The sequence below is a fragment of the Bos mutus genome, chromosome 14 (genome assembly GCF_027580195.1).
Source record: "Bos mutus isolate GX-2022 chromosome 14, NWIPB_WYAK_1.1, whole genome shotgun sequence".
Lineage (NCBI taxonomy): Eukaryota > Metazoa > Chordata > Mammalia > Artiodactyla > Bovidae > Bos > Bos mutus.
Genome location: NC_091630.1, coordinates 17,194,791 through 17,208,695, shown reverse-complemented (window position 1 = coordinate 17,208,695; position 13,905 = coordinate 17,194,791). Strand labels below are relative to the sequence as shown.

General features: G+C 36.4%; 1 protein-coding gene across 9 annotated transcripts in view; it reads right to left on the bottom strand.

The window, feature by feature from the left end:
- VPS13B (vacuolar protein sorting 13 homolog B) overlaps window positions 1–13,905 on the bottom strand; it is an 805,186-nt gene that overhangs the window by 378,656 nt on the left and 412,625 nt on the right. For all 9 annotated transcript variants that reach the window (XM_070383034.1, XM_070383027.1, XM_070383026.1 and 6 more), the window contains one exon: window positions 11,962–12,165. In XM_070383034.1, coding sequence (XP_070239135.1) covers window positions 11,962–12,165 — 204 coding nt within the window. The remainder of the gene's footprint in view (window positions 1–11,961; window positions 12,166–13,905) is intronic.

Genomic DNA, 13,905 nt, shown 5'->3' with positions numbered 1-13,905 from the left:
ATAGACGGGGAAACAGTGGAAACAATGAGAGACTATTTTTCTGGGCTCCCAAATCACTGCAGATGGTGACTGCAGCCATGAAATTAAAAGACACTTGCTCCTTCGAAGAAAAGCTATGACCAACCAAGATAGCATATTAAAAATCAGAGACATTACTTTGCCAACAAAGGTCTGTCTAGTCAAAGCTCTCGTTTTTCCAGTAGTCTTGTATGGATGTGAGAGTTGGACTATAAAGAAAGCTGAGCGCCAAAGGATGGATGCTTTTGAACTGCAGTGTTGGAGAAGACTCTTGAGAGACCCTTGGATAGCACGGAGATCCAACCTGTCAATCCTAAATGAAACCAGTCCTGAATATTCACTGAAAGGACTTACCCTGAAGCTGAAACTTCAATACTTTGGCACCCTGATGAGAAGAACTGACTCATTTTAAAAGGCCCTGATGCTGGGAGGGATTGGGGGCAGGAGGAGAAGGGGATGACAGAGGATGAGATGGCTGGATGGCATCAGTGACTCAATGGACATGAGTTTGAGTAAGCTCCAGGAGTTGGTGATGGACAGGGAGGCCTGGCGTGCTGCGATTCATGGGGTCGCAAAGAGTCAGACACGACTGAGCGACTGATCTGATCTGATCTGATGCCCTGTATCATAATAAATCAGATTTCATTTGGTCAAAATGAGTTGATTTTCTAAATTATGTAATATCCACATATTAAAAGAACCTTTTAAGTAGCTTTTAAGTAGTTTCAAAGCTATTCTATACCACGGGTACAAAGCTGGTACTGGTTGTTTAAATTAGAGTCATGCTACGATAAAAAAGATAATAGGTAATAGGGTGATAGTGGAAAGTTTATACCCCACATCAAGTAGGGATGGTATCGAAACAATATAATCATCATTTAGCATTGTTTCTTCTCAGTTAATGAAAGCCTTTCAGTGAGAGCTAAATTACCTCTAACTCATAATGTTTGACTTAACATTTATTTCAGATGAAAAAAATAGCATAAAAAGCACAACACCGAAATAGAAAAAAACAACAGTGCCAAATTTTCATTACATCTCTTGCTATTTGAACAAAATTAGTTAGAGCTGAAGCCTGCTAGAAGTTTTCCTTCACACAGAATTATTATCAACCGAGAAAATTATGTTCAACCTAAAAAATATTACCTAATATTGAAAAAGTTAGGTGAAATACTTATTCAACATTATTACTGAAAATCCTAGCCAGAGTAATTAGGCATGAAAAAGAAGTAAAAGACAACAAAACTGGATAGGAAATAGCAGAATTATCTCTGTTGATTAACAACATGACCTTGTAAGTATAAAATCTAAAAATTCCACAAAAAAACTGTTAAAACTAATAAACTCATCAAGATACAAACTCAAACATAAAAGTCAGCTGTGTTTTTATACAATAACAATGAGTATCAGAAAAGGAATAAAACAGTTCTATTTATAATAGCATCAAAAAGAGTAAAATACTTAGGCATAAACCAGGAAGTGAAAGACTACAAAGTATTGCTAAAAGAAATAATGCTAATGCTAAGTCACTTCAGTCGTGTCCGACTCTGGGCTGCCCATAGAGGGCAGCCCACCAGGCTCCGCTGTCCTTGGGATTCTCCAGGCAAGAATACTGGAGTGGGTTGCCATTTCTTTCTCCAATAAGAGAAAATAAATGCACATATAAATGCTCCATGTTTATGAATCAGAAGACTTAATGTTAAAAATGAACAGTATTTGGCAAAACTAATACAATTATGTAAAGTTTAAAAATAAAATAAAATTTAAAAAATAAATAAAAGGAACAGTTGTTGTTTGATACGTACCACATTTCAGTTGGGAAAATTTTTTTTAAAGTTCTGGATACAGTTGATGGTGATGGTGGCACAACAACCTGAATGTACTCAATGTCACACAATAATACAATAATTAATAATTAATAATTAATAATACAATAATTAAAAACGGTTTAAATGGTAATTTTGCATTGTATATTTTACCAGAGAAAAAGCTTTGATATAAAAATCTTAATTGGGACGTAAAATCCTAATCTCATAGTATCAAAAAAATACCAGTGTATTTATTTAGCATTTGAAACATATGTTCATTAGTTTTATTTTATACAGACTGGGTTACTAGAGTGGCATACAAAATATTTGACCATTAAATATTACTTTATCAATGAGCAAAATAAAATTTTCTATGAATCAGTTCAGTTCAGTCACTCAGTCATGTCCAACTCTTTGCAACCCCATGAATCGCAGCACGCCAGGCCTCCCTGTCCATCACCAACTCCCGGATTTCACTCAGACTCATGTCCATCGAGTCAGTGATGCCATCCAACCATCTCATCCTCTGTCGTCCCCTTCTCCTCCTGCCCCCAATCCCTCCCAGCATCAGAGTCTTTTCCAATGAGTCAACTCTTTGCATGAGGTGGCCAAAGTACTGGAGTTTCAGCTTTAGCATCATTCCTTCCAAAGAAATCCCAGGGCTGATCTCCTTCAGAATGGACTGCTTGGATCTCCTTGCAGTCCAAGGGACTCTCAAGAGTCTTTTCCAACACCACAGTTCAAAAGCATCAATTCTTCGGCGCTCAGTCTTTTTTCACAGTCCAACTCTCACATCTATACATGACTACTAGAAAAACCATAGCCTTGATTAGACGGACCTTTGCTGGCAAAGTAATGTCTCTGCTTTTGAATATGCTATCTAGGTTGATCATAACTTTCCTTCCAAGGAGTAAGCATCTTTTAATTTCATGGCTGCAGTCACCATCTGCAGTGATTTTGGAGCCCCCCAAAAAACAAAGTCTGACACTGTTTCCATTGTTTTCCCACCTATATCCCATGAAGTGATGGGACCTGATGCCATGATCTTAGTTTTCTGAATGCTGAGCTTTAAGCCAACTTTTTCACTCTCCTCTTTCACCTTCATCAAGAGGCTTTTGAGTTCCTCTTCACTTTCTGCCAGAAGGGTGGTGTCATCTGCATATCTGAGGTTATTGATATTTCTCCCTGCAATCTTGATTCCAGCTTGTGCTTCTTCCAGCACAGAGTTTCTCATGATGTATTCTGCATATAAGTTAAATAAGCAGGGTGACAATATACAGCCTTGACATACTCCTTTTCCTATTTGGAACCAGTCTGTTGTTCCATGTCCAGTTCTAACTGTTGCTTCCTGACCTGCACACAAATTTCTCAAGAGGCAGGTCAGGTGGTCTGGTATTCCCATCTCTTTCAGAATTTTCCACAGTTTATTGTGATCCACACAGTCAAAGGCTGTGGCATAGAGAGTATTATTATTGGAGTTGGAAACCTGGAACAAGATGTGCACCTATACTCCCTTTAAGGCTTCCCTGATAACTCAGCTGATAAAGAATCTACCTGCAATGCAGGAGACCCTGGTGTGATTCCTAGGTCAGGAAGATCCACTGTAGAAGAGATAGGCTACTCACGCCATTATTCTTTGGTTTCCCTTGTGGCTCGGCTGGTAAAGAATCCACCTGCAATGCGGGAGACCTGGATTTGATCCCTGGGTTGGGAAGATCCCCTCGAGAAGAGAAAGGCTATCCACTTCATTATTCTGGCCTGGAGAATTCCAAGGACTGTATAGTCCATGGGGTCACAATGAGTCAGACAGGACTGAGCAACTTTCACTTTCACTCCCTTTAAGGATGATAACATTAGTGTCTTCTGTCTATCCAGTCCTTACCTCTTTCCTAATAGTCTCCTAAGCTAAAATTTCTTCTATATGCAAATAATGCCTAACTAAGACCCAGTTTAGATAAGGGGTGAGTGGTACTCAAGTGCCTTTTCAAGTAGGATTACCTTGTTGACTACCTTGTTGATTATTATACAGCGACTGTGGAATTTCCACACAAAACAAATTTTCTGTAGATAAGTAAAATAAGAGGGAACACTTCCTATATCATTTTATGAAGATAGCATAGCCATGACACCAAAATACAACAAAGTTTTTATGTAAAAGAAAAATTAAAGGTCAGTATCACTGATGACTACAAACTCAAACCCTAAACAAAATATTAACAAACACAATCCATCAAGATATAAAAAAGAAACTATACCACAGCCAACTTGGGTTTGTTCCAGATGCAAGATCAGCTTAATATTGAAAATCAGGGGCTTCCCTGGTGGTTCAATGGTAAAGAATCTATCTGTGAATGCAGGATTCATGGGTTTGATCCCTGATCTAGGAAGATTCTACATGCTGCAGAGCAATTAAGTCTGTGCAACAACTATTGAGCCTGGGAGCCACAACTACTGAGCCCATGTGCTACGACTACTGAAGCCTGTGTGCCCCAGAGCCCGTGCTCCACAAGAGAAGCCACTGCAATGAGAAGCCTGAGAACCACATTTTGAGAGTAGCCCCCGTTCACCACAACTAGAGAAAAGCCTGCAGAGTAATGAAGATCCAGCACAGCCAAAAATAAACAAAATTTTTTTAAAAAGAAAGATAATCAAAGTTACTAGTCACCTTAAAGGAAGAGGAAGAAACTAGTATATAACCATATCAACTGAACAAAAGTTCCAAATACCAAAGAATACTTCTATAATAAAATGGAAAAGATTTCTAAAAAGAAAACAAAAATCTTACTGAAATTAAGAAAATACAAATAGAGGAATGTACCATATTCATAGATACTCAGTTAATATTTGTACTAACATATTGAGATGAATATTAATATTATCTCTACTTTTAGAGATAATGAAACTAAAGAGAAGAGGTTAAATAATGTGATCACAGGGCTTCCCAGGTGGCACAGTGGTAAAGAATCTGCCTGCAATTCAGGAGATGCAGGTTTGATCCCTGGGTCAGGAAGATCCCCTGGAGGAAGGCATGGCAACCCACTCCAATATTCTTGCCTGGAGAATCCCATGGACAGAGGAGCCTGGTGGGCTACAGTCCATGCAGTACAAAGAGTTGGACACAACTGAAATGACTAAACACAATGTGATCATAAACTTTAGAGATAAAAATTCAAACTGTCTGCTTCCAAAGTGTTTTCTATCGACTGCATTAACTTAGAATCACACTTGGATGAGTCGGCCCAGTACCTGGTTTGTGTGACATTAGCCGAAGTTCACTACATTTCGATTTTCTAGTAAATGAGATTTCCAACAATCCCTTTCAATAGAATAGCTATAAACTGATGGAATTAAGAGAAATATCTTTGCTCACTTGTCAAGCTCTGTAAAATTGTTATCCCAAATTAGAGGGAGGCAATCCTTAAAGCCGACAAAGTAGAGTCTATGACAAAAAGTGGGGAAGTAGCAGAAACAATTTAGCTGGTTTTCCTCAGGAGAAAAAAAAAAAAAAACACCTTAGAGAAAATAAATTACCAACACTCGATTTTTATGTTTGCAAAGTTACTATGAAAACTAAGTAAATGACTTCTAATTTTCACTTTTCTCTTTGGTACTACATTTTCTGGCAAAATTAGAAATACGCTTGAATTCATTCAGGGATAGTATTATATGCTGTCTTAATTCTATACCATCCATATTGGTAGTAAGCAAATCATTAAAACCACAGAAATGTGCTCTTCTTAGTAAGAAAATCAGTACTAAATAAAGAAAATCAGTACTAAATAAAGTATATTGAATGACTCTACATTCATTTTCTTCTACTCCTTAACTTATGTAATAAATAACTCAGTTATCAACATATTTCACTAAGTAAAAAAAATTAAAATAGCATTTCTAGTATTAGTTTTGAAATGATTTCTCAGGCACAGGTCATATAAATTGCATACAATATCTTCAGGACAAAATAACTTCATTAAGAATTAATCAACCTTTATATATCAGTGTTCATACAGCATTATTCATAATAGCTAAAAGGTGGAAATAACCCAGATGTCCATCAACAGATCAATGGATAAATAAAATACGCTATATCAGCAAATGGAATATCAGCCATAGAAGGGAATGAAATTCTTATACATGTTACTATGTGAATAAATCTCTAAAACATTACACTACGTAAAATAAGCTATACAAATACTTACAATTCCTCTTATATTAGGTTCCCAGAATAGATGAATTCACAGAAACAGAAAGTATTAATAATGGTTATCAAGGATGGTGATGGGAAAATGGGGAGTCACTGTTTTATGGGAGAAGACTTTTTGTTTGAAATGATGAAATAGTTCTGAAGATGGATAGTTGTTATGGCTGGGGCATTAAATATCATTTAATAATGCCACTGAATTGTAAATATAAAAATGGTGAAAATGGTAAATAATGTTACTTATATTTTACCCACAATAAAAATATTCAGCAAAAAAAAGTTAACCATTGATTTTGAGAATCTAATATAACACATACAAGACAGAATGAGGAAAACAAAGATCCCAAAGACCAGTTCTCAGTACTCAAAGATGTTAAAGAAATTTAAATTCAAGTAACATGGCAGATCAAGTTGAAATGCATGTTTTCCATTTCTACCACAAAAGCACTGAAATTCTAGATAAAACACAAGAATTTTGTCTTTTCTTTCATCTGTTCTTCTTCAATCATTAATACACTATTTATCTGGGAGGCTAACCTATGTGAACAATATGTACAAATATTCTTGTCCTCTGGTTTCTAGTTGTTCTGTGGAACAGCAGCAGGAGACAGGAAGGAAGAAAAAAATATGAAGTCAGAGTATTAGTCCATTTCCCACGCCTTTAAGCCTATTTATAGCAATAACATCCTAGTGTTACTGCTCCAGGTACTATACTATCTCCAGTAGTTTCCCTTCCTAGTCAACACCTTTGTCCTTATGAGAATGTCACTTTCCTCTGATTCATAAAATAGTGAAACTTGAAACAAATAAAAGGAAATCTCAAGATGTCAGAAATGGAAGAGGAAACACAAATCTGAGTAATGAATGGGAACTGAGTCTGTGGTGGTAAATGGAGGTATCAAACTCAAGTAGAGGTTTGAGCAATGTCATTTTAATTCTCACTCAGGGCAATGGCACCCCACTCCAGTACTCTTGCCTGGAAAATCCCATGGATGGAGGAGCCTGGTAGGCTGCAGTCCATGGGGTCGCTAAGAGTCAGACATGACTGAGCGACTTCACTTTCACTTTTCACTTTCACGAATTGGAGAAGGAAATGGCAACCCACTCCAGTGTTCTTGCCTAGAGAATCCCAGGGACGGTGGAGCCTGATGGGCTGCTGTCTATGGGGTCGTGCAGAGTCGGACATGACTGAAGCGACTTAGCAGCAGCAGCAGCAGGGCAAACTGGAGTCTAGGTTGGAGCCATTTACATAAAGCCTGGACCCAAAAAACAGCTGCTTTTTCAGTCAAACAGACGACTCACATGAGGCTTCACTAAACTATAGAAATGTCATGAATGTTTTCCATATGGGGCACCAAAGTAGGGATGGAACAAGAAAGAAAAACACCAACCTCTCTCTTCTCTCACCTTCCAAATCCCTACTTGCCTCACTGATTGAAACTAGGTGGATTAGATAGTTTAAGGGATACTTGGTAAAGTGGAATTAAAAAAGGAATTGAGAAAATGCCTTGGAATGAAAACAAAGCACTAATGACAGTAGAGGAAAAAAGAAAACAAATACAAATCAACTAACAAATAGTGGTGCACAGACAAAGAGAGAGAACATGAGAAGTTCTAGAAAATAAGACTAATGGGAATGTAGAAGAATTTTCCTGCTGTTGTCTGAGAATTTTTTAGAACTGAATAAAAATACTCCACAAAACCTCAAGCCCTGAGCAGGATAAAGGAGAACACACCTACACTTGGTGGCAACAGTTTACTTTTAAAAGAAAAATTTATCAATGAATCAAGTTCTAGAATTCATATGATAACACACATTAGGGACCCTGGAGTTAGAAGGCAGAAGTTTTCATTTCAGCTTTGCCACTTACCTATACAATCTCAACCAAGTCACTTAACCTCTGTAGTTACAAATTCTTCATTGTAAAAGGGAAATAATACCACCAATTCATAATATAGGTTTCAGAATTAATAGAAACAATGCTTGCAAAGTGCTCAGAGTTGAATGATTGCAAAAGATAACATGGCATGCAAAGACAGCGTTTACTGTCTGGCTCTCTACTGCAAAAGATTGTGACCTCTGCTTGAAGATGGTACTTGCTTCTGGGCTACCCCATGGTAACAGAGCTGTGGGCAGTTGCCTTCTCTCTTATGTGCTCTACCTGGCAAGAACACCTCCATCAGAGCCATATTAGGGCAACGGGCAGAGATACCACCAGGAAGGCAAGACAGGCCTTGATCAGGCATGAGGTGGGGCCAGCCATGCCAGCTCTACTCACAGAAATCTTCTAAATATTTAACATGCCACCTCTAAGTGAGTGAGTGAAGTCGCTCAGTCGTGTCCAACTCTGTGACCCCATGGACTGTAGCCTACCAGGCTCCTCCATCCATGGGATTTTCCAGGCAAAATACTGGAGTGGGTTGCCATTTCCTTCTCCAGAGGATCTTTACAACCCATGGATCAAACCCGGGTTTCCCGCATTTTAGGCGGATGCTTTACCAACTGAGCCACCAGGGAAATCATGCCACCTCTAGGAACACACAAAACTTTTAATTTTCTTCTTAGCACTGACTACATGAAGAAGACTTTGTTGAACTAATTAAATGGTATACCACAGTAGCACTATGCTGTTATAAAATGATTTTGTTACAATGGGGAAGGGATAGAATATAACTATAGGATAATTTCAATGTGACAATTATATTTAAATCCATCAACATCAACACTTTTTCTGAGGCAATTATAAAAATATTAAAAATATATTTATAAAAGTAATACTATGACTCAGAGTTTACTAAGAGACACCAGAGGATGTGTCAAAACTTTGCTGGGACATGGAACTCTTGGCCCTCAGGGTTTTAGAGTAGAGCCTAGAGTGAATGGAGCTTTCAATGACTGAGAGATTCTTTTGATTACTCCAGATGCAAACATCATCTTCTATGTATGTAATGACATGAAAATGGTAGGGAAGCACTACTGTAACTAACTACAAAATATATACTATGTATATATTTTTATAGTTAATTACAATGTTGTGTTAGTTTCTGGTGTACAGCATGGTGATTCAGTTTTATATATATATTCATACACACACAAATATGTTTTTCAGATTCTTTTTCATTATACCTTGCTAAAAGATACTGAATATAGTTCCTTGTGCTATACAGCAGGTTCTTGTTGTTTACTATTTTATATATAGTAGTGGTATATGTTCGGAGAAGGCAATGGCACCCCACTCCAGTACTCTTGCCTGGAAAATCCCATGGACGGAGGAGCCTGGTAGGCTGCAGTCCATGGGGTAGCAAAGAGTCGGACACGACTGCGCGACTTCACTTTCACTTTTCACTTTCATGCACTGGAGAAGGAAATGGCAACCCACTCCAGTGTTCTTGCCTGGAGAACCCCAGGGACAGGGCAGCCTGGTGGGCTGCCGTCTCTGGGGTTGCACAGAGTCGGACACGACTGAAGCGACTTAGCAGCAGTAGCAGCAGTGGTATATATTAAGCCCAAACTCCTAATTTGTCTCCACCCCCACACATTATCCCTTCTGGTAACCAGTTTGTTATCTATTTCTGTGAGTCTGTTTCTGTTTTGTAAATAAGTTCATTTCTATCATTTTTTAGATTCCACATATAAGAGATACCAAAAGCTCTTGCAGTAAAGTTCTTACAATGCATAGTGTTCTTACAATGCAAAAGCTTTTGAGACCAAGAGATTACTGTATTGAGCAAGTCAGACAAAGACAGATATAATATGGTTTTGAAAAATGAAGAACTTCAACTTTCTTTAATGTAGTATTTTCCAAACTTATTTAACCAAAGACTTCTTTTTTCACAGCCAATATGTTGACATTGCACAAAATACACTTTGTGAAAAACTTTGGTAATCAAAAGCTTGCGGTGATACATTGATAGACAAGGATAATACAAGTGAAACTGATAAAAGAAGTTAAATACTCTGGGCACTTCACTGGTAAAAAGGAGAGTGTCCCACTAAACAGCTGTTTACTAAGTACTGTATTAAACAATGTTAAGATGAGCATGAGGACGCACGTATTTTGGGAGTAGTCTTTTAGAAAGAAATATTTAAAAAACATCACAAGTTCAGAAAAGACAGGGCTCATCTGAAATGGACACCTGCTGGTCATACATCTAGGACCTGCCATTCACACAAAGTACAATTTAAATGGTACTTTCTAAAACTGTGCTGTGTCCAAGCTAAACAGAAGGACATGGTAACCCTGATTATGAGATTTAATACAGATGAACATGCCCTGCAATTTCCAGAAGGAAGTCAATGTTTTTACCCCCAAAGGGTATGTCCCATTGACTCCATATCCTGAACAGTTTCAGATTTTCATTTGGGGAGAAAAAAAGTACTTCTATCACTTAGGTCATTGTGATTCTTAAGATTTGGAATAAGCAGGAATAGAGGATAGAGAAGTTGCTTATGCAGGGGTCAAATATCAATAGTACTACTCCAACATGCAGTACTTGGGTGCAATCTCAAAAATGACAGAATGGTCTCAGTTCACTTCCAAGGGAAATTGTTCAACATCACAGGAATCCAAGTCTGCCCCAACCACTGATGCCTAAGAAGCTGAAGTTGATTGTTTCCATGAAGACCTACAAGACATAAAACTAACACCAAAAACATATCCTTTTCATCATAGGGGATCAGAATGCAAAAGTAGGAAGTTAAGAGATACCTGGAATAACATCAAGTTTGGCTTTGGAGTACAAAATGAAGATGGGCAAAGGCTAATAGAATTTTGTCAAGAGAGCAACAACCTTTTCCAACAACTCAAGAGACAAATCTGCACAAGGACATCACTAGATGGTCAATACCCAAATCAGCCAAAATGGAGAAGATTATCTGACAGTGATTGAAGTAGGTGAAAATCCTGTTTATAAGTAAATATTTGAGCATTAAATTCTGTTTTAAATCTAAAAACAGTATTTTTTGTATTTATGCATGATTTTAGTATATATTGGAGAAGGAAATGGCAACCCACTCCAGTATTCTTGCCTGGAGAATCCCATGGACTAGAGGAGTCTGGTAGGCTGTGGTCCATGGGGTCGGTTGCAAATAGTCAGACAAGACTAAGTGACTGACACTTGGTATATATTAAGAGCTCCAGAAATGCAACTACTGAAAAGAACAAAAAATTTCTTTTCTTTGAAACTTTATCAAGTTTGCATTATTTCAGAAAATCACACCAACAATGGTCCCACTTGCAGCATTTAATAGTCCTGTACAAGTATGTTTGCATCAGATACATTCACAGTAATTGTATGTACCTGGCAACTGCATTTCAACTTCTAATGTAACCATGCCTGAGCATTTACATAGTACAATAATAATTTACTATACTTTAATTCTTTATATTTTATTCAGAATACTACTTTTGAAAACATATATATATGCAGGTTATGTTTATTTTCATTTTAGGATAGTAAAGGAGGGGCTTTGAAAATATTTGTTATAAAAAGGGCACAGATATATTGGGTGAGGTCACAATGTGAAAAATGTAAAGGAAGATTTCTATGATCAGGAGAGAACTTTGCATTGGTCAAGACTGAAAATCACAATCTAAAGATAATAAAGACACTCTGGTTCTGAGCCTCTTTTGCAGTCAGCTTCTAAGTTTCCATACTTCTGAAAAACCCTACATTTACTGTGCCTTAGTTTTTGCCATTTCACAGAACCTCTACTTTCCTGAACTATCCCACTGTCTACTGAAAGTGATGAAAATCCTTGAACCTAAGAGAAACAGTAACACACAGCCATAGCTACCATAGTACCTCATGAGTCTCTAAACTCATCAGCTTCCACAGAGGTAAGGTCATCTTCATTCTCAATCCTGACATAGAACTCTGTGGTATATATATATCACCCTTCATTTACTAACACAATTTTTCAGAAACACTTACCTCAGTAGTAGTTCCAATGTCAGCAGATGGGCTACATGTGCTATTATCTGGAGGAGCTGTGCCTATACTGCTTCTAACTGGAGAGCTAGGGAAAGGCCCCACCACGGACTCCGGGTAAGCTGAAGAAGAACTGAGACTGCCTCTCTTCTGAATCTTATTCCAGACTTTATTCATGATATCTGTTAACTCATATAAGAGCTGAACCTAAGCAGAAGGAAAAAAACAAAAAGCAAAAACAAATCTTTCAACTTCTGGTCAAAACTGACTAAAATACTCAATGTGAGAAACTTAAAACTAAGTCCACAGAAATAAGAATACATGAAATAAAAATCTATCTGTAAATCATTGATTATAGTACTATATCATGATCTATTATTATATATTAATATATGCTATTATATACATATTATCATGATACCATCATTCTGATGATATAGACAAATAATCCAAATATACAATATTAAACATTTAACCATGAATTTGAGACAGATATAATAAATTTAATCATACTTAAAATTGGTCCCATATTTATAACTTGATATTTTATAGCAAGTTAGCATTTTTGTGGGAAAATCATATAATAAAATTAAATGCTAATACAACAGCTTATGATGAGACAGATTTCTTTCAATAAATGACTAACAGAATCACAAATAAATGCCTCTTAAACAGAGTCCTCAGGATCAAAAATTAGAAATCAAATATATCCTATTATATATGACTATTTAGTAATATATAACTGTCATTCTTATTTTTGAATTATTTACAGTTTAAATTTTCTCTATTTTCTGAAGAATAAATCTGAAAGTGGATTTCTTACCCAGCAAAATACAGTAAAGAGAAAAGATATAACAGAGAATAGTAAAAGGAAAATGTTATATGAGACTTTTCTATAGATAAAGAACATAAACTATCCAACCTACTATTCCCCTCAGATTTGTCATTCCTATATCCAGGAAAAAAAAAAAAAAACAAAACTGTTTAACTTGCACATTGTTTGACTAAGTTCTAAGATATTTACATAAGATTTCATAAATAAGCATTAATCATGGAATTTGTATGACAACATATTGCCATATACTGTATAAAAGAAGCCTAGGGGGAAAAATGCAAACACAATATATAAGCAAATCCACAGCTGGATACCATATTCTGCTTGCCATTAAAAAAAGAAAGAAAGAAAGAAAGAAATTCTCATATTTATAAAAAGTTTCAGCCCCAGGACACATCCAGATGATAAAGCTGGCTTCTTATGTGGGCAGAACAGATGCCTAAAAACAGTGTTGTCAATCCTTATTTGATATAAAACAGTACATGGGTTACAGTTTTTTCTTGCTTTTTGTGTGGTGAAGTCTCCAGTCTCAGGTTATAGCTCTTTTTGTTTAAAAAAAAAAAAATCTAATGGCTAGAATTCCTGGAAAAGAGCTGTTAGAAAATTTTTAGTTTAATTCCTTTTGGCTTTCATAATCATTAGTATTTTCTAAAAAGAAATCATTTTCTTCCAAACCAAATTTTTAAAAAGATTATTTTACTTTTTCTTAAATAATTAGAACTGACACATAAAGTATAAATGGTTTCTAAATACTTTTCAGGGCATAAACTTTATTTACTTAAGAGAACAGATGCTGCCTTTATTGTCACTACTTCTGATTTCCTTTAACTCTAACCATTAAATAATTGTATATGAATGTCACCAAGTATACTGTGTATTCAGCATGCCAAATAAGCAATGAAATAAACTTGAAAAGTATCATTATTTTCAAAGAGGAAACTTACAATCACAGAATCCAGGCTTCCTCAATTCAGAGGTTTAAAAAAATAAGGCAAAAATTCTGAAGATAAATGTTCAACTCATATCCTTCAAGCTGTACTGAAAAATATACCCACAAAAGCCACAATGAGCTACTACTAACGACCTATTAAGACATCTGAAATTAAAAAGTA